General features: G+C 31.6%; 1 protein-coding gene across 1 annotated transcript; it reads left to right on the forward strand.

Moving 5' to 3' along the window:
* Positions 1 to 5,170: 5,170 nt before the first annotated feature.
* Positions 5,171 to 26,878, forward strand: LOC111697105 (uncharacterized). Its single transcript, XM_023466995.1, has 34 exons — positions 5,171 to 5,246; positions 5,789 to 5,820; positions 6,727 to 6,788; positions 7,260 to 7,316; positions 8,110 to 8,148; positions 8,337 to 8,362; positions 8,453 to 8,513; positions 9,145 to 9,242; positions 9,616 to 9,640; positions 11,168 to 11,246; positions 11,466 to 11,598; positions 11,971 to 12,057; positions 12,707 to 12,780; positions 13,112 to 13,170; positions 13,239 to 13,271; positions 13,398 to 13,491; positions 13,704 to 13,764; positions 13,829 to 14,022; positions 14,417 to 14,484; positions 15,815 to 15,877; positions 16,411 to 16,485; positions 16,634 to 16,756; positions 17,277 to 17,345; positions 17,405 to 17,459; positions 17,986 to 18,028; positions 19,187 to 19,264; positions 20,612 to 20,640; positions 21,076 to 21,160; positions 21,804 to 21,874; positions 24,499 to 24,551; positions 24,620 to 25,406; positions 25,514 to 25,602; positions 25,664 to 25,944; positions 26,732 to 26,878. The coding sequence occupies exons 11-33, from the start codon at positions 11,591 to 11,593 to the stop codon at positions 25,826 to 25,828; spliced, it is 2,463 nt and encodes an 820-aa protein (XP_023322763.1). The 5' UTR covers positions 5,171 to 5,246; positions 5,789 to 5,820; positions 6,727 to 6,788; positions 7,260 to 7,316; positions 8,110 to 8,148; positions 8,337 to 8,362; positions 8,453 to 8,513; positions 9,145 to 9,242; positions 9,616 to 9,640; positions 11,168 to 11,246; positions 11,466 to 11,590; the 3' UTR covers positions 25,829 to 25,944; positions 26,732 to 26,878.
* Positions 26,879 to 27,054: the final 176 nt, after the last annotated feature.

Genomic DNA, 27,054 nt, shown 5'->3' on the forward strand with positions numbered 1-27,054 from the left:
GTACACTAGTACCGTGAACACTGTGTACACTAGAACAGTGTACGCTAGTAGACCATTGTAACAATTGTTTAATAATTTGTGTTCAAAATTTCAAATGTTTGAACTATACTTAATCTCATGGCTCAGGCCCATAGCTTGTTGCTGTATTTTATTAAACCTCAAGTCCATGAGTTGGACTGAGAAGTTTAAACGTTTTTTTGAGGCTTTTTCAATTTTTTTTCTCTTGGAGTGATTTTAAAAGTCGTGATTATGTTATAAGTTTTCTTATTTTTATTGTGATACAGAGACTCAAGTTTTGTCACAGTTTTATGTTAAGTCACCTTTAAGAGTTTATTATTCTTTATGTTATTTCTCCCAAAAAAAAACACTTGTAGATTATGTCACAAAGTTTAAACTAATTTCGTTTTAGAATAGTTATTATATAAGCAAGAAAACCATGAGTTGGTATGTTTCAGTTCACTTTCTGATCAAATAAATAAATGTAAAACCCTAAATTCCTTCAAGAAAATTACCGAATAATTATTTTATTTTCTCTTATAATTTCAGAAACTTAATTTTGTCTTCCAGACAAACTTTAAATGTTAACAAAACAAGCTTTTTCAAAAAAGTTTTAACAACAATAATTTCAATTCATCTCATCCCATTTTTTTTTTAAGAGAATAACGTTTTTAAAGTACCCTGACCGCCCCCTATCTCCCCATTTTGTGATACCCTTCTTATTCTTCAATCAATTGTTTGTATCTTATGTTAAAGAATTCATGTATTTACGATCTTCTAGAAATCTTCCATAGACGAATACAAGCCAGCTACCCCAGAATTCATAACCAACCACAGTCATATCCAGAAAGACCCGAAATTAATTAACAGTTAAACACACAATGAAGGTAGATCACATTTTGGAATTGGCAAGACTAGGGCTATTTTGTGATTATCGTTTTATTAGTTTTATTATTCACAAACTCGAGTGCCCGGCGTTGCCCGTCGTTTTATTAATTTTATTAATCACAAACTCAAGCGCCCTTGGAATTTAAAAAAACTTATTTTAAAGGAAAACGTTTCAATTTTTTTAGGCTTTGTCACCCCCGGGGAAGTCCGGAGTAGATGGAAAATATGTTCAGCCCATTCGGTTCAGCCGTTTGGCCGGCCAAAGGGAACAAATACACGAATGTCTTGTTTTATTTTTGAAAAATTTGAAAAATTCAACTTGAAAGTCGTCTAATTAATCATAAGTTATTTCTATTAAAATTTTGTTAAAAATTTTTAATTTAAAAATGAATTGTAAAAAATTAGTTAATTCTGGGTCTTTCTGATGATGAATCTATTATATTTTATTCCTTTCAGAATTTTGTACTTGTCATTTCTATTATGAACATTTATCTTAGTAAAATTTGTGCTAAAAATCTCAATTACGATAATTGTCGAGATAGCAATCATAACGTCATATTTCTGCACCTGTCTGTAAGATTTCCAATTATTATTTTAATTTATTTTTAATTGCCTGAAAAGTACATTTCCTTAAGAAAATGTAGATAATTAACTTTTTTCTTATGTCATGAACACATTGGCATAGCTTCAAAAATATAATTTCTTCTAGAAAAATGTTGGTATCTATGGCAAAAAAAGGAACAAAAATATATTTGTTTAAAGCGTAAATCTGAAGTATTAAGTAAAACTAAGATCTTTAATTTTTCTTCCTGTACTGAAATGTTTTAAGATATTAAGGCGTTTTTTTTGATTTTTTGGTTAAAACTGATTCCCAAAAAAAAAATTCTGGAACTGAAAAATTAACTTTTCTTGAAATTGAAAAATATGAATTTAGGGGGAAAATATGAAGAAAAAATCTGTCTTTTTCTAAATCTCAAGATTTGTAAATTTGAGAATTCTAAATTTTCATAAAGGGCATTTTTATTTGAAATTTAAGAAATCTAAAAGATAAAACACAATTTAGGCGTGCAGCCAAAAGTTGGAAGATTTTAAACAAAAAAANTCTGATAACCAAAAAATATTTCTTTTCTTGAAATTTGACAATAAAAAACAGCCCGAGATCAACAAACTGAACGCACTTCACAAATGCCAGCAAATAGAGACTTCTTTAAGAAATAACTCTTTAAAACCCTGATTGTGTTCCCTATTATCAGTGCAAAGTAACCTTATTTACTTTACTAAATCCGAATGATATGACGAGAATTAATAACTGTTCAAGGTTTACCGAATGATTTCCTAATATTTGATTTTATTACTTAATATCGAAAAAACGCTCATTTAACATGACCCTTGAATGGCACTTTTTGGAACAGAAAAAATACCATGTAATTCAGATAAATTTTGTACCTCTGGAAAAGTTATTTTGAAATTTTTTTTCTCGCTGCTGGATACTGTGTAATGTCCAGTGTGCAGTAAGCATTTAAATCTTTAAATCAAAGACACACAAATTTAGCGTTGAAAACAACTTGGTATGGGAGACATAGGCTGTTATGAAGACGTTTCACATTCGATATGTCATTTTTTAATGTATCTTAAATCTTAAATTTGTTGAGGTTTCAGATAGAATCAAGATATGAGCAATGATGATCTCTTTTCTGATATACTTACACACCAGGAATCATCAGGTAAGGTACTTGAAAGTACCTAAAAATTGGGACTGCAAGCGAAATTTTTAGTGATCTTTCATGTAAAGATGGCAATGCCGATTTACAACTACCCGTAAAAGCTTTATCTGATGAATTAGATGCTGATATTTTCGTTTCTTCAAACTGACAAATTTCTTTTGCGGGATCTCTGTTATGGTGAATGTTCACATAAATTAACACTTTTTAAGTCAGAAAAACGACTTTATCTTATACATTTTAGACCAAATTAAGGTTTCCCCAGATTCCCAGGCATTTGGGGAATTCCCCATATTCTCAGGCATTTGGAGAATTCCCCAAAATCTAAGGTTTTTAGGGAATCTCCAATTTTGACAATTTTTTTAATTGCTGTGGTTAGAGGCAGTGTTTCGGATCCGGATCCGGTCGGATCCGTATCATTTGGTCGGATCCGGATCCGGATCCGTATCAGGAAACGTTGATATGGATCCGGGTAGCGCCAAAAATTAACCAAAACCATGGAATAAATAAATCAAAATGGTTCGTAAAATGTATTATTTACATTTTACATGACGAAAATTTTTCAAAATTATCTTAAATAATTTAATGTTTACATTTATATAATAGTAAATTAATGACGACATTTTATAAATTATAACCTTGCATAACATTTAATAGGGAAAATCCGATTCACAGAATCAAAAGTTACCTCGGATCCGGATCCATCATCACGGATGCGGATCCGGATCCGGATCCGAATCAAAATGATATGGATCCGAAACACTGGTTAGAAGGATGTCCCTAAAATTCTGATTTTATTTGATTTGATTTATTTGAGTCTTTGACACAAACTCTGATTTTCTAATCTCAATAGTTTTGCAACCTAGTTTCATAGACCTTAGATATTTCAAACTTTAAATTCTGTTCTGTTCTGATCAAATAAACTTAGTTTGAAATATCTAAGGTTTTTTTATCAGGTTTCAAAGATATATGGATTAGAAAATTTTAGTTTGTGGCAAAGAGTCAATTCCTTTATTTAGTTTCCTGCCAGTCTTTCTTTGACTCCAACAACAGTCTGCCAGGAAATAAGAATATCTATATATATGATAATTATATAAATATAAATAAATATAAAGATATATAAATATAATAATTAGTTGCTGCTACTGTATTCTTGGGGTTCCTAGCTTTTAATTGATATGCATAAAGCCATAGTTTAAACATTTTAATTTAGGTCATTAGAGGTCACTAGAGATCATTAAAATTCAATTTTATTTTATTTTAGGAATTTCGATCACTAATTCCAAAAAATTGAAAGATTTGAACCAAAAATGAAGGCAGTGCCCCCCCCCCCCCCTACATCAAATGTGCCAACTCCACCATCCCCTTTGTATCCGTTTTTTTTTATATTCTGGGTTTTCTGACTTACAGTTTACAAGTTTACAAATTTTACTCTGTTTTTAATGTTTTATCCACAAGTTTTCTATAATACAAATGTGTCGACTCGGACAGAAAATAAAAACAAAGCAAAGCCTTCGCTATTAAATGTGCACATTGTGTTAACTACAAGCTGTGTTTGCTTTTTAAAAACTATTTATAAATTTGACTTGTCCAGTCTAAACAACTTTTGGTAGCCTACATGACCCCAGGCATGGGTTATTGGCGTTCAAAATGGCAACATTTTGCCAGGGAAAATATTAACAAAAATATTTTTTTAATTCATCAATTTAAACAACAAAAAATCGCAAAATATTGCAGAGCACACTGATAAAATTGTGGCTTGAAAAGCAACAGCTTAAAACAATAGCTTAAGTTGTTACTAGAAAAAATAGCGAAGCACATTGGAAGCCTAGTTAGAAGAGATGGGTAAAGAAAGAAATAAAATGGTATAAAACTAAAAGGTGGAATGTAAACAAATGACACTAATACGACCTCATCTTAAGCTTGATATGATTACTGGTACAAACTACACTTTAATTCTTTTAAGCTTGCGGGGCATCCTGAAAGCCAAAACCCCCCTGTAAGTTAAAAAGTACTAGGCGAATGTGTACTCATTGAATGAGAAATAGGTGAATGAATACTAGGCAAAATGTTACTGATCCGATATGATAACAAACTACACTTTTATTCTTTTAAGCTTGCGGGGAATCCTGAAAGCCAAACCTCCCTGAATGATTAAAAAATATTTTTTTTAACTATGTCCAACTTATTATCTTAAGGTTAAAGTTTGACATTCATCCTTAAACTTAATAATTACCTTTTCCCTAATCAAATTGTTGGCCATTTATTTAGGACTGGCTTGTAATCTAGCTTCCCCAGGTTACTCATAGTAACGAGCGCCGTTAACCCGCACTTAGTCCATTTTTCTGGGAAACTAAAATTTCCCTATCAAAATTGATTTACTAAGCTTATAATCCCAAACCAATTTAAGAACATACCTCCTTTGGTTCTCACGAGTTCCCCAGTCAAAATTTGAGGCAAGTTGGTCTAGATGTTCCGGAGTTATGATCGGACATCCAAACAGAACATCAGAGATTACAACTTTATATGTATAGATAAGCTGATTGTGTGAATTGATTAGAATATAGAGTTTTCTGATAGTTTTCAGCATGGATTGGATCAGTTTCTTGAGGACAACTGTGTTAATCCTCACATAAACAGGAAATTAGTTCATTGATTTTATAACTAAAGGGACTGTAAGCGTAATTTCAAGTGACCCTGCATGCACAAAGAGAAATGTACGATTGACATTGATCAAGTATGAATTGGATAGACATGTTTTTTTAACTGTTTATTTTCATCTGTGCAGAGGTGAGTTGCGCATTTTTCGTTTATAAGAAACAATGAATAAATATGTCACTTGAAAATACGCTTAGAGTTCCTTTAAATGCAATGATATACTTAATAATGTTTTGTAAGTTGCACAATGTACAAAATCAAAATCTCAATTCTTTGCTTCAATAATATCCCTAAAATATCATCCTCTTTGCAATGAAGAAATAAATATGACATCTTTGATAATCAATATAAATTTTCCATTTATTTCCATTAATCTTAAGAAGCAGTAGTCCACTTATTTTTCTTTGTGGACAATTGGACTTTGAGTGCTTTTGGCAAACATCTTTTTTCTATATTTCTAAATGCTAGACATTATAGTAAATGTAAATAATTTTGAAGTAAATATGAAGAATTTAATTGTTCAGTGTTTTGGAAGACAACTTCTCGTATTACCAAGGTGAGTAGGATGTAAAACTAAAGATTTAATTTGAATTGTAAGTAACAGTGCTTAGGATCCGCAAGATTTTGGCTTCTTGGATCCGGATCTAAGGGGCAAAATATCAACCAAAAACTGAAAAAAAAACCTTGTTTTACACTCAAAACCCAAATCTGAACTATTAATGAAAGAGAGACTACAAAAAATTCCTGATCTCATCAATTTTTAGCATAAAAATAAGCGAAAAAAAGAAAAAAACAATTTGACAATTCTGCTATATTAAAAAAATCAGTAAATGTGAAAGAAATGATCAAGACCTGGATCCGGGTCCATTTTTTCATAGTGCGGATCCAGGATCAGGTTCTTCTTTAAAATTAAGCACTATAGTGGCACTACAGAATTAAATGGATCCTAAGCACTATAGTGGTGTGTTTCAAAATCAAGGGATAAAAAATTCATGCCCTTAATGTTAAATTATACTGTACTACTGTAAATTATTCTTTCTAAATGTTGTTTATACCTACTGAGGTTGGAATTTTTGGGTGGACTACCATTAATCTTGAATGCTTGATTTTGATATCTGATGTGAGCACTTTTAAACTAGAAATGTTTGATCCCTAAATTAAAGTTATCTGTGCGGGGTATGACCAGACATGAGATATTGAAGTGGAATTAAATTACACCACAAATATAAATATCTAGTACACAATATGGAGATCTTTGCTTGATCTTAAGATTCGCAACAAAGTTAACAGAAGGACCCAGGACATATCGTTATGTGATTGACTCCCGCGTCTTAATTCACACATCGCTCATAACTGAGTTAATTCGTAACTTCAAGGGTGCTCACGCCTAATCAATATGCATTAAGGGTTGACTGCAACTAGTATTATTATTAGTTCATCTTCTTTCAATAGTTTAATTTAGATTCTGCACAGCAATGTTCTCAGGGTAATGGGCAGGTCATTTGTTCTGCAGAGACCTGGAAGGGACGCACACATTATGACTGATCATTAAGCAATTTTTAAATCATTATTATCAACACTTTCATTAATTTATTTTTTGGTTTTCTTCATTGGAAAACAACTTGATAAAAGGAATGCAATTGTTGACACATTCTTGTAAAATGTAATTACACTTATTTTTCAGATTAGAGGGGTTCATGATTTTTAAGTTCCACACTTTCTCAGGGGTATTTTAATTTGAAATCATTACTTACTAAATATCATAACATAAAACTTACAAAAAGAATATCAAAATCATTCTTGATTTTGCAAGACAATTTTCACATCCTTATACTAATAATTTTATCTTTTGATATTTGAATATTTAAGTATATATTTTTTTTAATGCAAGACAAGATTTCAACCAAAATCAGCTATAGATGATCATTTTATTTTTTTAATTTAATAATTTTATGTTAACTTATTGAGGAAATGCATCAGTTGTAATCATTTTAGTCTGAATCTGTTAATTTTCTTGGTTTTCAAGAAGAATCTTCAGATGATCTTGTTAAGGAAAGAATTTGGGATATGGTTAAAAAAAATTTTTTTTACCAAATTTAGGCTCAGGTCTTTTCTGTGACCACAATAATTATAAAAGCATTTTAAATATCCATAAAAGTCATGATAAAAGTATACAAATCTTTATAAAATTTCGATATTGGTGCTCCTGGAGCCGGTTAATACTGTCCTTTTGTTTTATTTCGATATTTTAAAAAATAATTGATATAGTCCAAATAGCTGCTTTTTTAAGAAATAATTTTTTTCGCTTAAATTAGGGAAATGTTTGAATTCAATTTTTTTTGTTAACTGGTTTCCATTCAGCAAATTCAACTTTTAAAAAAAATTGTCTTTTCAAAAAGTTCATTTGATATTCAAAACTAATCCTATGCGCATATGGGGGAGTGGAATGGTAAATATTGATTACCTTTGTTGTGGCTCTGCCACTTTTTATTGTTTTAAACGTTCCAGACAATTACTTCAAGATAAGGGTGTCTTATAACACATTACAGTAGACAGAAGCTTAGATGGTTGTTTTTGATCTTTGAAGAAAGAAAATTGAATTTTAATTTTATCTAATACAATGACTAAAAAATACATTTTTTATCAGTATTCAATATGATCCTAAAATTGAATTGTGCACAGCTACAAAGTTCCTTTTTTTATAATTATGTTTTATTACATTCTTAAGAAAAAGACAGCTAAATTAGACCCTATCCTCTGTCTACTTCTCACTGACATTGGCCCTTTTAGCTTAAATTAAAATAAAGTTATCAAGATGATAATAATTATAGTCCTATTTTTTTAGTCCCTTTTTGGAAACGATCCAGACCTTTTCTGCAATCAGGAAAATATTCAAAAATATAGTTATTAGATAAACTCAAATTCAGATTTTTGTTGAATGACGAGCCTGACTGGCGTTGAAACATACCCCGTGCCATTTTAGATAAAAAAAAATAAGGGAAATTTCAGATGACGCTAAAAATCTTGATTTGAAATTTTTGCCAAAGTGATAAATTTTTGTATATTATTAAGGCTGAAAGAAATGAAGACCCAATCAGGAATCTAAAGCATAAACCTTAAAATTCATTTAAACTAACTAAAATATTTCTCTTAAGAACATTTTTTGCAGTTTTTTAGTTTTGCTTTAGTTTGTTGGATGAAATATTTGATGAAATTGATACGCGGAAGGATAAGCAAGAGCAACAGCAGGTAGAGATTTATCAAAGGCCAAATTAAATGTGGCTTAAAAACTTATTACTGATACTAGAGGTGGGAATTAATTATTAGCACGAAGTAATTTGGCCAAGAGTTCATAAGAGAAGAAGTTCAATCATCTTTATATAGTTATCAGTGATAAAATTCTTTAACAGAGTCACAATATTTTTGGGGCTTTAAAAAATAGTCATTACTCTAAAGAGTGTCCAAAAAAACATGACAGTTAAAAGGGGACTTGAAGGGCATCTTCAAATAATAATTTGCGACATTCATTTGTCAACCAAATATAAGGAGTAAAATTGTAACGTGGTCTGCTGTGCTTTTGTAAATTACTGGAGATATAAAGATTTTTGTTTAGATTGAACAATTTTAGTTTTATTTAATAAATTGATATCTGAACTAAATTCTGAATATTTCCAGAAATATTGAAATTTGAAAGCAAACAAAGGGCATACCAAATTTTGTTTCAATAATCATACATGTTAAATGTAGTTTGATAAATTAATGTCGCAAAGTTGTTTTCAAGACTAAAGACGACCTTTAAGTCTTTCAACTGTCATATTTCAAAAGACACCTTGTATCTAGCTTAAGCATTTCTATTGTTGCATTTCTACTCTTAATTAAGATAAACAGTGATCTGAGAAAAGAGGAGTGTAATGATGCACCAAAGACCACTGAGCCTTCAATTGACACTAACAATAATGAGGGCGGTCAAAAGAAACGGTAAATTAAGTGTATTGTATAAACTACCAAATAGATTATCAATTACAAAAGGTGACAACAGAGAAATGGACTAACTATACATGACGTGAGAAGTGTTAAATAAAACAAGGAACACAACATTTTTTCCCATTAGTTGACATGTTTTCCAAGATCAAATAAAAAAGTGTAAAAACGGAAAATAAAGAACACAAAATTGTACTTATTTTACTTTAAGAAAAGCACTTTATTATCACTTATTAATACTTTTGTCGGACACAAAAACTGAATAGACACTAGTGACGTAAGAAAACAGCTTTACTGTGACTGTACAAATTCTACGTTCCCCATCTATTGTAATTGTATTTTAAATGAAAAGAATTTTAATCTTGTTTAGATTTGATGGGACTGCAGTATTTAAGGTAAGAGTTTGACATTCGAATTTTAAGTAAACCCATCAAAAAAAATGTATTGATTCACTGTTTTAGGACTTTGATTATCCATTCAAATGGAATTAATGAACTTAAATGTTTGCTACATTATGAATTTTAGAAAATGTAACAAAGCAAAACAATAAAAATCCTTTAAAAAATTATCAGGAAATCCTTAAAATTAGACCATAAATTATAAGAGCGGTAGATTTGGAAAACTGTAAATAATTTTGGCACTTGACATTTAAAATATATATCTGGTGAAGGGTTTCATCAATTCAATAGAAATCGTCTAAAATTCTTCACTCTGTGCAAGGTAATACATAATTTTGTAAAAAAGAAGGATTGCAGATGTGCAGTAACTCAATCAGTTTGGACAAAACTCTTGTCTTTTTTAAATTGCTTTTATTCATCCAATAAAGAGCAGAATTGTGTCTTTGACAATATAGAAGTTAAAGTGAGTACAGAAAATTCTATAATCTTAATTTTAAAGGGTAAGGATATAAATGTCCAGACATAGTCTGTATATTTGAAAAATATTAGACCCAATAACACTGATACATTTTGCACCGAATCTTTTACTTTTTTCACTTCTATATATAAATTTGGCTTGTCTGTCTGTTTGTCTGTTTTGGTGTTTGTTTGTTTGTTTGTTTGTATCAAATAAACGTCAAATCGGCTGAACCGATCGGGCCCAAATTTTTTGTGGGACCTCACATGACCACAGGGAAGGTTTATGAATGATCAAAATTTCAAATATTTGTCTCCATCAAAATTCGATCTTCATTAAATTTTTGAAAATTTTGGATGTGAAAATCCGCAAATTATTTTTGTTTTGTTTTACGATGTACACAAAGAGAACATGTTCACAACTAATTTAGAAGATGGATGCGAAGCGCCCTCTAAGGCTAGTTTATTAAAATTCATACTATTCACTTTAAGTGATATTCTAAATAACCTGGAATAGTATAAACTGATTGATATTTTCATAGCTGTCTTTGACCTTAGAATTATCTTTCGACATTCATTACAGATAACCTGATTTTCGCAAAATTTTTGATAAAAAAATAGTCCTAATCCTAACATATCCAAAATGTGATATGCCATTTTTTTGCTCTCTAAAATAGCAGAGATATTAAGTATTTTGTTAAAATTTTAACTTATTAAATAAAACCATGAAAATCTCTCATTCTGAACAAAAGTTTTCATATCTCCGGTATTTATGTAAGCACAAAAAAGGCAGACCACTTTTTGGAAATGCAGGGCTAAGATTATTTTGTGATTAATTTTTCGTAAATTATTTTTGCTAAAATCAGGTTTCCAATGTTGAATGTCGCAAACTATTTCTAAGGGCAAAGAAAATTTGAAGTCATCAATCAATCAATTAACATTATTCCGGGTGATATCTATCTATCTATATATTACAACTCCCTGATAACACAAATGTTATCAGGTAACCACCCCTCCCGGCAACCCTCTGCCTTATTTAGTTGAAATATTTTTTCATGCGTTGTAAAGGCAGTTCCAGCTTATGAAAGAAGTCTTGACCCTACTGAAACAGAGGAGGTTCCAAAAGCTTTCCAAATTCCAAAACTAGGAAAAATGTTTTGTAAAATTTTGAATAAAAATTTATTATTTAACTCTGTTTAAGAGTCCTAAAGCTTTTTATCGTGGAATTTATAAACCTTTACAACCAAGAAAAGCATAAAAATGGCTTAATTTTTTTTTTAAATTAAAACAGAAAAACACTGTCCTGTAGATAAAGGGTGAAACATTTTGGCAGCATACTTACTAAATTTTGAAATATTTCCTAAAGGGAAAAATATTCAAAGCCTGGTTCGAGTTGACCCTCGTTTTGGGAACCAGCTTAATCAAGGCTCAAAGACTCATAGCGAGGTGATCAAGTGTGCCAAGGTCTACAGCAGGTCGAATTCTGCACCTATGTCCAGGAATAATTAAAAGTTAACTTTAATATAGAATCTTTTAAATGACCTTCGATATAAATTTGTTCAAATTAATATTTATGGGATTTTGGGAGCTTATTGACCTACAATGAAATTATAACCAAGGATATGGTGATGGGGCTTGATAATGTTTTACTGTGACATAATAGAACAGCTCAGGAACTAATGTTGTCTTAAGACATTGAAAAAATTGTAAAAAATCTAGGTATTTCAGAGTAAGAAAGGATGGAAGTGCTGAAGAAATTTGTCAAATATTTTTGTTTACATTATTTAATCCTAATATGCCACAGTAGAATCTAAACAAACCCTTTACCCTTAATACCTATCCACCAAACCTTAACTTTAAATTATTTGTAGTTCTGTGATAAAGCATACACCACTTCCAAATGCAACCTCTTTGATTTCAGTCAGGCCTCCTATTGTCCAACAAAATACTCCAATTAGGGATAAACAAAGTACTTTGATGTAAATCCATTACTGTTTACAAACATGTTGGTAAATGTAGGAAGATTTGTATCAAATCTTGTTTTGTTATGGAATCACTTCATTGGTGTATTTTTTATTCATTAAATTTAATCTGATTTAAATTTGAAGATAATCCATTTGCACAAATTTAAACTGAACTCTGCCCAACATTAAGTATTGTTTTGCAATTTTGGAAACAAATTCCATCTAGTTTCAATGCCCACTAAACCAAATAGATTATCAAGTACAATAGGTGGCAACAGAGAAATGGATCATTTATACACGACGTCACAAGTGTCAAATATAACAAAGAAAACTAAATTTTCTCACATTATTTGACATGATTTTCAAGTTTAAATAAAAGTGTAAAAACAGAAAAATAAATAACACATAAAATTGCTATTTTTTAACTATAATAAAAGCTCTTTATTCTAAAACTATCAACTATTATTAATAATTTTGTCGGACACAATACTGAGTTGAAACTTGTTATGCAAGAATACAGCTGTACGTTGCCATCTATTGTACTTAACAATCTATTTGCACTAAGCTAAAATTTTACTTTTTTGCCTTGGTTTGCAGGAAAATAACTCTCAACAATTAATATAAGTATTGTTATGTTTTAAAGAGGATCCCTGGTAACTAACTCTATCAACCTGCCTGCTACAGCTACCAATGCTGCTTCAAAAAGATGCAGCACAGGTTTTAAGATTTTAAAGATCAAATGTTTTTGAACACTAGTTTTAAAGGGGCTAAAAGCTTAATTTCAAATGACCCTCCATGCTAAGATGGCAATGCCCGATTTGCAAAAACCTCGTCTGATCAAGGTTAATTAGATATCCATGTTTTTGTTTCTTTAAACTGTTAATTTTCAAGTTGTGGTTCTCTGTGAAATTAATTGGTGGATTTCTTGCACAAAAGAAGCCTTGGAAAAATTATCAGAATTAAACACTTTTTAGTTCTGGAAAACATCTTTGCATGAAGGGTCACTTTAAATTACGCTTACAGTCCCTTTAGTTCTATTCGTTTTTAGTGAAGCGTACCTATGGCATGCCAAGCAAAAGCATAACACCAAAACTGAATGAATTAAAGGTAAAATGAGTCATATTAATATTTGATATACAGCACCCAACAAAGGCTGATAAAAACATTCTATTCAGATCACCATGCTAAACCAAGGACATGTAATTCAGGTAAGTTTTATAATTATTGATCATTAATCTACAGAAGGAAGCATGTCGACTTAATTGGACTTAAAGTATATGAATATAATACATTTTTTTACATTCCGAAAACAGTAATATTATTTGTAATTGAAGGACACTCAGTTGAAACAGAGGTTAAGCAAAAGATTGAAGCAGCTGCGAGAGCGAAGCAGACAAGCAAATGGATACTTAAGGATTCTACCGAAAGGAAAATGTGACTCTTCATTCTGACGTTAATCACAAAAGTGTTTGAAATATTCAAAACATTTAAAAAAAATTTTTTTTTGTAGATTTGAATCCATGGAAATAAAATTTTGTACTGGATTCTAAGTACTGCTAAACAAAGTTTTGATTTTCTTGATTTAAAGAAATATCAATGATTACAACATTTGATGGAAGATGCATACTCTTGATTACTAGGTTATAACCCTCATCTCAGTCTTCTAAGAAGTAGTGCAGAAAAAAATCTGTCCATTTCAAGGTTCAAATTTATTTTCTCTTGTTCTAATTTTTGTAAGAATATCAGCTTGTATTTAATGTTTCAGATCAGTACCTTCTAATAGTACATCAGTTAGCCAGGTTACCATGAACTCAAAGAAAGTTGACCCTAAAGCAGGGATCCCAAGCCTCCTACCCTGGGCATCGAATGTACCACCTACTCGAGGGATTCAACTTCAAAATGGACTAAAGCCAACATTTTCCAAAGATCCACCAATTCAGCCTGGCCCTGTTCAAAATGGTACTGTTTTGTTAGAAAGCTTTAAAATATAACAAACTGATGATTTTATATACTAATTATTTACAAATACTTTACAGGAAAGTTAATGGAATTTTACTTTACCAAGGGTTCACAAGACCAATTTAGCTGCTGCGCTCTGGGTGTTTAGTAGGCAAAATTGGTCAAGGGAACCCGTGGTTAAGTATAATTTTTAATTTCTCTAAAAATTAGTTGTTTTAATATCTTTTGAGATGCAAATGCGTGAATTTTTACCAAAACTTTGCAGAGTGGGTTGTTATTTTACTTAATTGTCTCAAGAGAGGTTAATTAACTTAATGACAGTGAACGTCCTTCTGTTAGGGGAATCATTGGTTGTTGATGCTGGTCAAAAGGTGGTAAAATATTTATTTTTTAGCAGATCCTGTTTTTAAATATGGAAATCTGGCAAGTTATCCAACATACAAACACTATTCCCCCTTCCAGGTGCATTTTTGTGATGTATAAAATAGTTGTAATCAAATAAAGAACAAACGTTAAAAAACAATTCATTTCATATTTTTCATATTTTTATTCAACTACAAAGCACGAGATAATACAAATAAAAAAATTCACAATTTACTATGTAGTTTAATTGGTTGGCCCACTAAAAACAAATGAGAATTGCAGATAAAAACAACGTACATTGTACATTTTAAACATAAGAATGATGATAAATCAGGAAAAAGGTAAGGAGGAGGTGAGGGAGTACTAAAGTATATTTGCACAGCAGTAAATTAAGCATGTTAGAATTAATACAAGTACTTGGTCCAAGAGAACCTTAATAAATGTATGCTCTGTGTTAAAAACTTAAAAATTAATTACCCATTAATACCCATTGCTTAATCTGCGCAAGTGACACACCTGTGGTATCGGCTTCGGTCAAGAGAGTCCTCCTAGTTCAGTCCAGGCAAAGGTTGCCTGGCCGCTTCTAGGATAGGAACACAGGAAGCAAGGAGGAGAGGAGCCGCCTGGTCTAGCTCTAGCAGGAGGAGCTTGAGGACGCGCAGGACGAGCCACAGGAGAAAAAGAGAGAGAGTACGAGGATCCAGGGGAACCAGGATCCAGAAGATAATATGATAGTAACACAGGAAGGCCTTAGGATCTTCTTCTTGGTATATATCTGGAACAAGAACACCGCTAGAGATAAGACTTAAAAGAGATGAAAGAACATAGACAAGACAAAGATCACAATAGTATAAAGACTAGCAGTGCCATCCTGGAGGTGAAGAGAGAGGAGGATAAAAGAACAGCAACGATGAGAACCTAGATATAGGATCTCTGAGTGGGGTGGCGCTGAATATCTACTGTGGACACTTCTGAATTCTGCTTGATAAGCTTGTTTTCCCTCTGTTTGGATATTCATATTGGATTCGGACCAATGAGAGTTTTCATTAAATTGTGCTAATTTCTTGGCAGCTGATTGACTGGTCGTATTTCTACAATCAACACTCTGAGTCTGATTGGTTGACTTTTAGATAGTTTCCAGGAAACAAACTTACAGTCAAAATAAATAAGATTTAACAAAAAGAGGAGATCAAGCATTGATCTTGATGTACACAATTATATAGTTTTCAGCTCTGATTCATTTGAGGCTTAGTTTGGGACCAGTGTAATGTTCCTTCGTAAATTTAGCAACCTATTTGTAAACTGAAATTAATAAAAGAACATCTTTAAAAAGGCTTGAACATTTCTGATTAACAAGAACATTTCTTTCTGATAAACTTGTTATACCACTGCAAACCAAGATAAAAGGGTTAAAAATAGTTTTGATTAGATGATGGAGCCAGGAGCCCTTATACCTTTCCCTGTTTATCAGGATCCTATTCTTTATTGTCAGGTACTGGTATAAATTAATTCACTCAGTAGAAGTGTTTTTCATCTTTTTTATTTTTCACACCTCGATGAAGATTTTTTTATAGCAAAAAAGGAATTTTCACATAATTGACTTTTTGTTTTTTATTTCATTTTTTTGAATGTATAAATTCATAAAATATGTTAAAAAAGTTTATTGCTTGTAAGAGCTAAAAGAATTGTATTAATGACTTATCTTACTCGTAGTGTGTAATGGTTAACTTTTACGTAAGGGTATAGATTTTGACAGGTGGATTTATTTATTGGATTGAGATTTATGGGAAAATGAAAAATTAATGTTATTAAAGTTAGTTGAACAGTTTCCCAACAAAAATATATTTTCAAGAATAAAAACATGCCATTAAAGAAATTAGTCAATCAATCAATCATTTAATTTAAATTAATTAGGTTGATTTTTTAATATCAAATTTTTAAATATTTCTACCTTACAGTCCTAATCAATGTAGTATACATAACGTTATATGGTTCATATTTTTCTTAAAGCATCAATTTTTTAAGGCATATCAGCAAGCATTAAAAAATTATAATCAGAACAGACCAGTTCCAAAGATTCAAATACCAAAATATAACCAGGTAATACATTTCCCAATAAAGCAGAAGAAAAACAAAATATAATTTTTATGAAAGGGAGAGGAAACATTTTCTCGGAGAAAATTTTTACCCCTTATTTGACATTATCCATAGTTATCAGTTATCCTGTTAAAATCCTTAATTATTCTAGAATTATTCTGACGCAGCAAGGAAGCAGGTTGCTTCTTCCACCACTGTCAGCAGTAACCTTGGTGGTAACACTATGCTGAACCTCAAGGCTTGGCCAAATCCAGCCAATTCAGAGGCACTCAAGGTCCTTTTTGTTTGTTCCAGGGGTATATATTTTCAAGAAAAAATTACAATTGAATTCAACCAAATTTATTAATTTCCTCTAAATATCTGTCTTTTCCTCCTAATTCAGCTTACCTATACAAACATTCCTAACANAACAAGAAAATTTAGGAAACATTTTCCCCTGTTTTGTTCATAGAACGCATGATTTTGTTAAAGTTAAATTTTAGGTAAAATTAATTTCCTTTTTCTTCATTTTACATTCAAAAGCTTTTAAAAGACTGTCGCCCTAATTTCAAGTGACCCACAATTTAAGGTGTTACATGCATGTTTCACAATTTTATTCGATTTACAATGATGAAAGTTATTGTAATTTTTCTTATAACAATTATCTCAAATTTCTATATTGTCTTAACTGCATTAAACCCCAAGTCATTTTAAGAGAGAACCTCGATTGAAAATAAAAATTCTTAAATAGCATGTATGCTTGTAGGTCTTCAAATGTGGACAGTCTCTTTAAGACATTAAAAATTCATCTCTAGGTCTCAGTTGTTGGGATAAATGGCCTTTCTAAGACACCAGTAGAACAGACGAATTCTAGTGCTTGCCAGGTGCGACATTTTTTAACTCAAAACATCAATAAAAAGATTTTAAATACAGCTATTTTTAGGAAGGATTGTGCGATGATTGTATCAAAGAAGGAGGGAAAATTGTCTACATTATTGGTAAATTATTACATAATTTCTTACAAGGTGCTTTTCAGCGCAAAGTTTGCACCTATTTATCTGATTATAATCTTCTTCTTTTTGTAATTTATTGTAATTTGCCCTTTTATGCTAAGATGACAATGCCCGATTTGCAATGGTACCCTTTAAAGCCTTGACTGATCAAGTATGAACTTTACTTTAAATTGCTAATTTGCATTTGTGATTTCTAAGACTTTTCAGAGAGTCTCCAGAAATGGAGATGTCTTGGGCAGGCCGCCTGGTTTTTAGAGAGTCTCCTGAAAAGGAGCTGTCTTCTGCAGACCACCTAGTATAAGTCTTCTCCCTAGGGTGACCAGTTCGGTCAGCCCATGGATACGTTTCTGCGGCTAGGAGCGCCGACCCCTATTTCATTGAATTATGGGTTGTCCTTTAATAATAATAATAATAATAATATCTTCCAATTTTTTGATCAGATTATAAGGTTTCAATGGTACCATTGTAAAAAGGCACTTGAAATTACGCTTACAGTCTGTATAATGTTTAGAAAGTGATGAGGAGGATGCTGTTGATCCTAAAACTGGGGAAGGGTAAGTGCTTTTCAAGCTTCCTACCTTTATATTGTATATTTTAAAGAGTCCTATTGGCTATATACTTTTAGTTATAGTAACTTGATGGCGGAAGAAGGCGGAGGAACTGAAGGAAAGGATTTGGGCTTTAGTCTGGGTCTTCCTCGAGGCGGAGGAACCGCGGGAGTCACCGGAGTATCGCTGAAAACAGGTTTAAGACGATCTACAGAAACTACGTCCTGTTTTGAACCAATCTGGATGCGGAAGAATTTGTCCTGTCTGTCTAACACCAAAGGTGGAACTGGGACTCAGCGTTGATGAACCAGGATTCGCAGCTGTCAGGCCAGAAAACAGGCAGTTTCAGAGCAACTGCATAGAGCTGGCTGGGAGAGGAATCCAACTGGCTTGACGCGCCTGTGCTCAAAGCTGGATCTCCAGGCATCGTGACGCTGAAAAAGAAAGCACTGTTGAGCTAGGTTTTCGCTTACTGTGATAGCCTGTGGAGAAAACAGGGAGGCTGGTTCACTTTTCAGCCGAAAATAATACTAGCGAGCAAAACAGGACACTAACTCAAAACACTGAGTTTTAGGTGGAAAAATACAACGCGGTGGGTTGTTTAACTTTGGACTTATAAAGAAACGTATTCACTAGTCCGGGGTCACCAATTTGGCGGATAGCATAAGACGAGGATTTAGATAACGACTAACTATATTTTAAATATAAAGTTACAAAGTTAGAAAAATATATATATCTCGTGGCTTCTAGAAACTCCCCTATTCTTCTCCTTGCCGCGAGAAGTTCTTCAAGGAAAGACGACTTTCATAGCCGCCACAAATTCTATGTTTTTTGAAGATTGCAAGTTTGTTTAGTTCTTATAAATATTTCTTTTCAGAATTTTATTATTTTCCCCTAAAATCATTTTTTTCCCGAATTGAACGGGGAAAAAAACGGGAAAAAATCATTTATATTTCAAGAAAATATACATCCTCTGCCTTCCTTTATTTTCTGGTAACCGCCTTTATTGCTCAATGCTCAAAACCAACATATTCATTTAGATCAAAAAAAATTTTTTACTCATTTTTCATAGAAAACCTAGTTCATTTTTTTTGAGTGGGGCGGGAGGGGGGGTCTGGACATTTGCTGTAGAATAAGTTCCTTTAAATGAATTACTTATCCCAGTGTGAAGAGTAAGTGTTCAGCATGTGGAAAAGTTCTCCCTGCATCCAGTATCTCGCTATCTTCTCACAACTCTGAAGAGTAAGTTCATAATATATATTGAACACATATTTTACTAAGTTCCATCTTTAGTTTTGGGCCTTATTTTTTTGGTATAAAAACAAATAAGCAAATTAACCAAATATATTTATTGAAGCTTAGTATGCCCAATAATAAGCTTCAATAAATATACTTTGACTTGAAATATCCAGTTCTTGGTTTATCTTTGTTCTTTTTCCTTAAATGCATTTATTTTTCTTGAAAAAATCAGCATGTTGGAATAAATTGTTAATAAACCCCAAAATGGATGATATGTTTTCTACCTGTTGCTCAGTTAGATTGAATTACACGTTTTAATGATTTTTGATAAAACCCAGTTTAATAATCAAATGTTCAGTATGCTTTCGGTGTAGTTCTTGGCCTATACAATATACATTAGTAAAGAATTAGTGTACATTATTTATTTTTAAACTTTGTTGGAAAACCCTCATTTAATTGAAGAAAGATTTGTTTACTGCAATTTTGTTTCAAATTGTTTCTAACATAGTGTGATGATGCAGATACGGTTCAAAGGTCAACATCAAATATAGTTTTTTACCTGTAAAATATTTTTTATTTCTCAAAATTTTAAGACCTTTTTTGAGAAAAGTATCAAAAACATGAATTTACCACAATTTTTATTATTAATTTCCCCAACGAAGGTGCAATGAACAAGTTAGTAATGTCGACTTTGAATTAAGTTTAAAATTAAAAAGTGACATAATTAATTCTTAAGGCAAAATAATCGAAAAAGTTGAAACTTTTTTTTGTTAACTTTTTTGTTAAAAATGATATTTTGAAAATGTACAGGGTGAGTCAAAAAAAGTGTGATTAGCGGCGTCTGGTCCAAAGTTGTGCCTTTTTTGTGCAACTCTCCTGTATGGTGTTTTTTCAATATTTTTTGGAAATTTAAATTTTTGCCCTAAAATAAGTCCCCGAACCTTTTTTCTCTCAAAATCAAAAGTTTCGAAAAGCCAAAAATGTGTATATATATTATTTCTATCAAATTCTAAAATTTTATAAATAATAAATCACAGAATCACAGAACTAGACCAGAACTGAAAATTGCGAACAGTTTTGCAAATTTTCTGTGATTCTGTCATGCAATATTTATAAAATTTTAGAATTTGATAAAAATAATATATATACACATGTTTGATTTTCTGAAATTTTGATTTTGAGAGAAATAAGGTTCGCGGACTTTTTTTCGGGCCGTATGAGTACCCCAAAAAATTAAAAATTTCCAAAAAATATTGAAAAAACACCATACAGGAGATTTGCACAAAAAAGTACAACTTTGCATCAGGAGCCGCTAATCACACTTTTTTTTACTCACCCTTTATATTTCAGGAAGACCAGAGCTTTAAAACTCTCTAAAGGTAAGTAAATACATTTTAAAAAATAATTACAACTGATTATATTAAAACATATTAAGAAATAAAACTTTACCCAATTGGGAGACAAGTTGTTTAAGATGTATGAGGATTGAAATACTTTGAGAAGAATTCTATTCAAAATAAAAAAAGGACTCCCTACCAATTTTTTTTCCGCAATTTCAATGTTTTTTATTACTCACTAGCTTGAGAACCCAACGTTGCCATTCACAGGGTTTTCATAGTTACTCCCGCCGTTGACTATAAAAGTTGATCCACTGTACTTAATTTCTCTAAAACAAGCTAAAAAACATTTCCGTGCTTCTCCAAGTTCTCCAATAAAGAATTTGAGGAAAATTGGTCAAGAGGTTCATGAGTTATGATCGGACATAAACACCAACAGAGATTACAACTTATTATCATAAAGATGAACCAATTCAGATAAGTCATCAAGCGGTGGCGGCCGACGAACTAGAAAATGTTGGAACTGTAAAGTCACAAAATGTTCCTCCTGGTTTTCACACAGGTAATTTTGGACATGGGGCTGTTAACTTAATTTAAGGTTGGCCTCCATTTAAATATTCCGATAAATATTCCTCTCCACAACCATAACCTTAGAGAACAGAATCTGTTCACAGTTGTTCAAGCCAGGACGGAGAGGTTAAGGAAATCCTCTATAGTTTATATCCAGAGATTACTGAATAATAATAGATGAACATATATATGCTTTTACCAATATGACAAATTTAAAATGTATACTCTTGTTTTATATGAATGATAATCCTTGGATTTTTATCATAATTAACTCTATTTATTTATTTATTTATTTATTTATTTATTTATTTATTTATTTATTCACTTTGCTAATGAGGAAGATATTTATTTTCTTTCTTGACTCTGCTGCATTAAGAAGTAAGTAACTTTTACGGAGAACCTGCAATGAAGATTTTCCATTTTAATTGTTCAGATGTGGTGTTATAGTTCTTTAAATGGAGGGTTGTTACTTGATATTTACTCAACAATTTCTATGCACAAATAAATTTTTTTTTGTGTGTGGGGGGGGGTGAAAAAAGAAAAAAATGGAACTTTTACAGTAATACAGTAATTAAACCATTAAACCACAATAGATATTTTTTTACTCGTTTAGAAAGTTTGTTTATTATTTTCAGGAAAAGATCAAGCACAGATCTGTGTGGTAACTGCTATACATATTTTAAATCCCTCTCTAAATCTAAGCAAGGTGTGTGTACTTTTAAAGGAAGTGTCCGCGAAAAATGAAAGGGGGTCTAGGTTTACATCTGTTGAAACCCTCCTATTGTTTTACCCTTCATAGAGCACTAATCCATTGATGTTTGATAAATTAAAGGGTTACCCACAAAGGATGAGACTTTAATGAAGACCATAAATTCGTTAAATACGACAAATTTGGCCAGTCAATTTGGAAATAGTCTTCGAAGGGTCTTTTGGATAATTTTGAAAAGAAATTTAGGAGAGAATAAAAATACGAAAACCTTGAATGTAAAAATTAAGTCTAAATAAATTCTGTGCACTCTTCTCTATAGTCTCAACATTTGTGGGTAGCCTAGTATTTAAATTTCCCTCAGTTAATTTTATTATCTCAAGCTTTGCCTGATCACAAGACTTAAAAAAAAGTCTCATCTCAAGGCAATTACAGAAAGAAAAGTATGTCGATTTCGTTAATGTAATATTTGAGTTCAGGTATTTCATCCAATCAGATCATACTTTTGAAGTTCTTGTATTTTCCTTTAATTTTTTCCTGCTTTAAAATTTATAGTTTATCTTCTTACTTTTTTTTCATTTCTGATCCCTTATGTTAGCGTTTTACACGTGCTTTGGTTTTTATCTATTTCTCCATTTTCCTTTTTTTAACTCTTTTTAATCACAATTTTCTCTGGATGGTTTCCACTTTGTTGTGATTTTCCAAGATTACTTCCGTACATTTTATAAATCTGTGATTTTATTGTAACCTCATAATCTACTTTTTTCTTTTATTTCTTTAATGCTCCCTTGATCTTGTTTTTTGTTTATGACAAGTAGTTCCTTGTCTTTCCCATCATTGGTGTTATGAGTTGTGGAATGTAGAAATTTTTTTTCAAAACACCTCTTTTTCTTTTTCTGCTTAACTTTTAATTATTAATTGAATAAACTTTGGTCTTATTTTGTACTTAAACCATTTTTTGTCTTTGGTGTCTCTTCAGAATGAAGGATGCTAACACCCCTTATTCTTTCAGAAAATCCTAATGTAAGCTTTTAAATATATTTATAATACTTTTTTTCCTTACTTTGTTTTCTCCCTTTCCTTTGGTTTATTCCCTTATTTAAATACACACTATTTGGAAGGTTTTCACTTTAATGGGATTTTCCAGAACACTTGGTATACCTTTTATACAGTGAAACGAGGGGAGGAAGGCCAACCACATCAATCTCTAGTCCGAACCACATTCTCATCATTTTCTCGTCTGAACCACATCGAAATCCTCGTCCTTTCAATATTATTTTTTTTAAGTGTCCGATTCTTGAAAATAAATACATTTTTTAAAAATATGGCGACGTTAGGGCATAAAACATGACTAGAATAAAGTTTTCAAAGGATTTTGAGATGTTGGAATCTTCAAATCCACGAGAATGATGTCAAACATTATTTAGGTTAAAAATTGAATCTCTTCTGCCTCCAAATTGGATAACTTTCACAAATAAAAATTTATACCAAAGAATTCGCGTGAACATGGTCTTTAATCTTTCCATTTCAACCCATACAAAATAATCATTGATTTCTGATTTATTTACAAATAAGGTAGATTTGTTGTCCCCCTAAGAAATCACTACTGCCTGCCGCATGCTTAAAATTATAGAAAAAATAATGTTCAATTTATATTATTCAAATCATTTTCTACAATTAATTGGTCACAACCCTATGAATTCAAACAGTATTTAATCATATAAAAATTTTAAGTCATATCTCTAACCCAAATTCAGCTGAAATATTACAAAAAGTTGTTTACATCGAGTTTGAGAATGTTTTGCGGCATTTTCCGCGAAAGAAAGGGCTCTTTACAGACGTTTTTTTGTAGAACATCGTTTATGGAGCATTTTCATTTTTACACAAATCTAAAATTTAATTGGGAAAATTTGATATTTCATTTATGCCCTAACGTCGCCATATTTTTAAAAAAATGTATTTATTTTCAAGGATCGGACACTTAAAAAAAATAATATTGAAAGGACGAGGATTTCGATGTGGTTCGGACGAGAAAATGATGAGAATGTGGTTCGGACTAGAGATTGATGTGGTTGGCCTTCCTCCCCTCGTGAAACCCTTAATAACGAATACATCGGAAGAATTTATCAAATGTCGTCTTGACAATTTTCAATGAGTTTTATACTATATTACGTAAATTTTAGTATTTGCGAAAAAAACTAAATAGTTATGAATATGCGGGAACAGTTTTAAATTTTTCCACTTCCATATAATCATTTAATTAAAACACTAAATATCTGCAACATTCCATTATCAGAATATGAAGAATACGACATTTGATGAATTCTTTCGATGTATTCGTTATTAAGGGTTTCACTGTATATTTAATGTATTTTACATTCACATCTTCTATTACATTTTACTTTGATTTTCTCTTTTTGTTCTCCAATAGTTGTTTATGATTGGGTGTTTACTTGTCATCACAGTTTTAATATATAAATTTACTAACATTAATTTTTCACATTTTCTAACTATTGTTAAAACCACAGTTGGTTTTCCCCACTTAAAACAAAATTTCGAAACTGAAGAAATTACTTTTGAAACTATAGAAATTTTATTAGATGTTATTTTTATTTCATGTTTAGGGTCAACTTATCTCAAATCATCTGCCAGTGGTAAGAAGGAAGGAAGCTCCCAGGTTAGTGTTTATTTTACAATTTGACAAAAAAATCTAAATTTTCAGAATTTTAGAAGTAATGCTATTAGGTTACTCCGCCCGAGTTATTAGATGAGATAGAAAACCGGGAGATAACGGAGGAGACTACAGCTCAGCAACTTCCTACACATGGTATTTCTTCTATTGATCAGCATGGTGATCAAGCTGGGGTCCGTGAAACGTCTAATGTAAAAGTTGGATATGGTATTCTTGAAACTGTAAGTAGCACTGATATCTTGGAGCTTCCTGAGAATATCAAGGGACTTCTTGACACTAGAGACATCAAAAAGGAGAAGATGAAAGGGCAAAGTGTCAAAGATGATATCAGGGAGAATGACCCATCTTTTTCTAAAACTCATGTAGAAGTCTCGGATGGAATTCAGCTGGATAATGCTGACTCTGACTTTATTGAGGAAATATTGAATAATTGCAAACTAAATCTTGAGAGAACAGACCAAAAAAAGAAACTGCAGATCAAAGAAGAAACTCAAATTCTAGAGCACCAAAAACCATCTCAAGATTGTCAGGAAAACAAAAATCACCAAGGAAATGCAAATAAGGAAAATGCTCAACAACTGGCTTTAATAAATGTTGCTAGTGATGTCAGTAATAGCCAAGTGCACCCTGACAAAGCTACTATTGACGAACTTTCTACTACTAAAGATGATTTCAGCCAACCTGGTGCAGACGCGCATGATGATCAAGCACTTTTAGAAGAAACTGCCATAAATAGTATTTCTGTAAAGAAATCTTCAAATGTTCAACAGAATGATGTTTCTAATAAAGAAAATATGAATAAGTGTCCTATGCTCCAATCGTCTGTAGAGGAGAATTCAGGTGTATTTAAGCGTTATACAATTTATAGAGAAAAATATTATTAAATATTTTTTGTTTGGGGTGTTATCATAAATTTGAAGGTTTTAAGTCAACTCAGTATATTTAAGTTCCTCCAGTTTCTGATGTTTCCTTGAAACAGCTCCAAGGATTGGATGATAAAGCTATCTTACAGATTAAAGGCCCAAGTAATATCCAGGTAAAGCAAAATAATAAAGATAAATATAGTTATAAACAAATAAAAAATTTATTTATAACAGAGAACTGAAGAAGGTGCAGCAGCGAATCCAATTGTTGACGGATTTGAACTGGAACTCGATTTTTTGCAGCAACTTTTCAAATCACCAGAAAGAAACTCAAATCCTGATAATTCCTCTGCGGAATTTATGAGTAATTCTTCTGAACTTCTGGGGACACCACAATAGATTTTCCGGTCCTCTTGGGACAGATTTGTCTGGGTTGGGATAATGCTCCAGTAAAACTTTGGAATTAATTATCATTATCCAGATAATCTAGAACTTCTTGAGACCCAAGCGACCAGGTAACTTTTTAGAACTACATACTGCCGATTCACTGATTAAAATCCTCTGGAATTATTAACTTTAAATTATTGATTCAGAGGTTGAACAGTCGGTAGGTAGTTCAAAGTGACTTATATCCACATTTCATTAAATTTCGTCCCAGGTCGGGTTTTCTTAATTTATTTGTTCTCAATGCCATAGGGAAAAGTGTCAGCGATTTATGAAGTTAAAAATGACTTTAAGACACTCCTCAAAGATCGAGTATTTTTTTGTACCGCAAAATGAAAGTTCTATAGGTTTTCTTGATCTCTTTGCCAAACAAAATTATTATTATTTATTTTTATTAACTGTTCGTCTTCCCCTATAGAATGTTTATGATTATGACATTAATTCAAAAGAAGCCTAACTTTTTAACTATAATAAACAAATCAAATTTTTTAATAACCTCAACCTTACCTTTTAATGTTTACCAACGAACCAGGCAATCGTTATGCCCATTTCGAGCTTTTCAACTGTCGAGTGAAACTTATTTAATCTCCTGTTCAACGAAATAACCAATCGTGGGGGATAAAATAATAATGAAATTATTAGAACTCTCAATTATGATTTTAATTCTCTTATTTCTTACTAATGCTACGCTCGTGAGGTTTAGAACCCCAAAAAGGTCGAGGAGGCCCTTGGCTAAGTGATTTTCCCCTCAATTTAATTATCCTCCCTTAATCTCCCGGTTAAGTAGTAATTAATAGTTATAATTGAAGGACTTCTTTTTTTTGAAGTTACTTAAGTTACTAACTTAACTTATTTCAGGTGCTGTCGACTGAGAGATGACTACTCAGAATTTTGCCTTTACTTCAATTAAATCATTGTATTTTGTATACAATTTGTGAAATATTTTGATTATGCAGTCCCTAGTTTGATCAAACTTAATGTTTTAAGTACTTTCCCAAGGGCATTGTCTCAAGGGCAACTTCCCAGAGGCATTTTACCAAGGGCATTTTCACAAGTGATAACTTCCAAAAATGTGTATTTCCCAACTGGAAATTTCCCATTGGTTAGGTAAGTTAGGTTCGGCCTTTTGAGGCGCTGACTGCTGCAATTAGGGCCAAGCGCAAAGGCTAGAACATATTTGG

The sequence above is a fragment of the Eurytemora carolleeae genome, unplaced genomic scaffold (genome assembly GCF_000591075.1).
Source record: "Eurytemora carolleeae unplaced genomic scaffold, Eaff_2.0 scaffold201, whole genome shotgun sequence".
Taxonomy (NCBI): Eukaryota; Metazoa; Arthropoda; class Copepoda; order Calanoida; family Temoridae; genus Eurytemora; species Eurytemora carolleeae.

Bases quoted from the DNA above. Each gene is read 5' to 3' on its own strand.
- LOC111697105 (XM_023466995.1), top strand. The intron at 18,029-19,186 runs GTAAGTGCTTTT...TACTTATCCCAG, and splicing joins GATCCTAAAACTGGGGAAGG to TGTGAAGAGTAAGTGTTCAG. The intron at 21,875-24,498 runs GTGTGTGTACTT...TTTCATGTTTAG, and splicing joins CCTCTCTAAATCTAAGCAAG to GGTCAACTTATCTCAAATCA.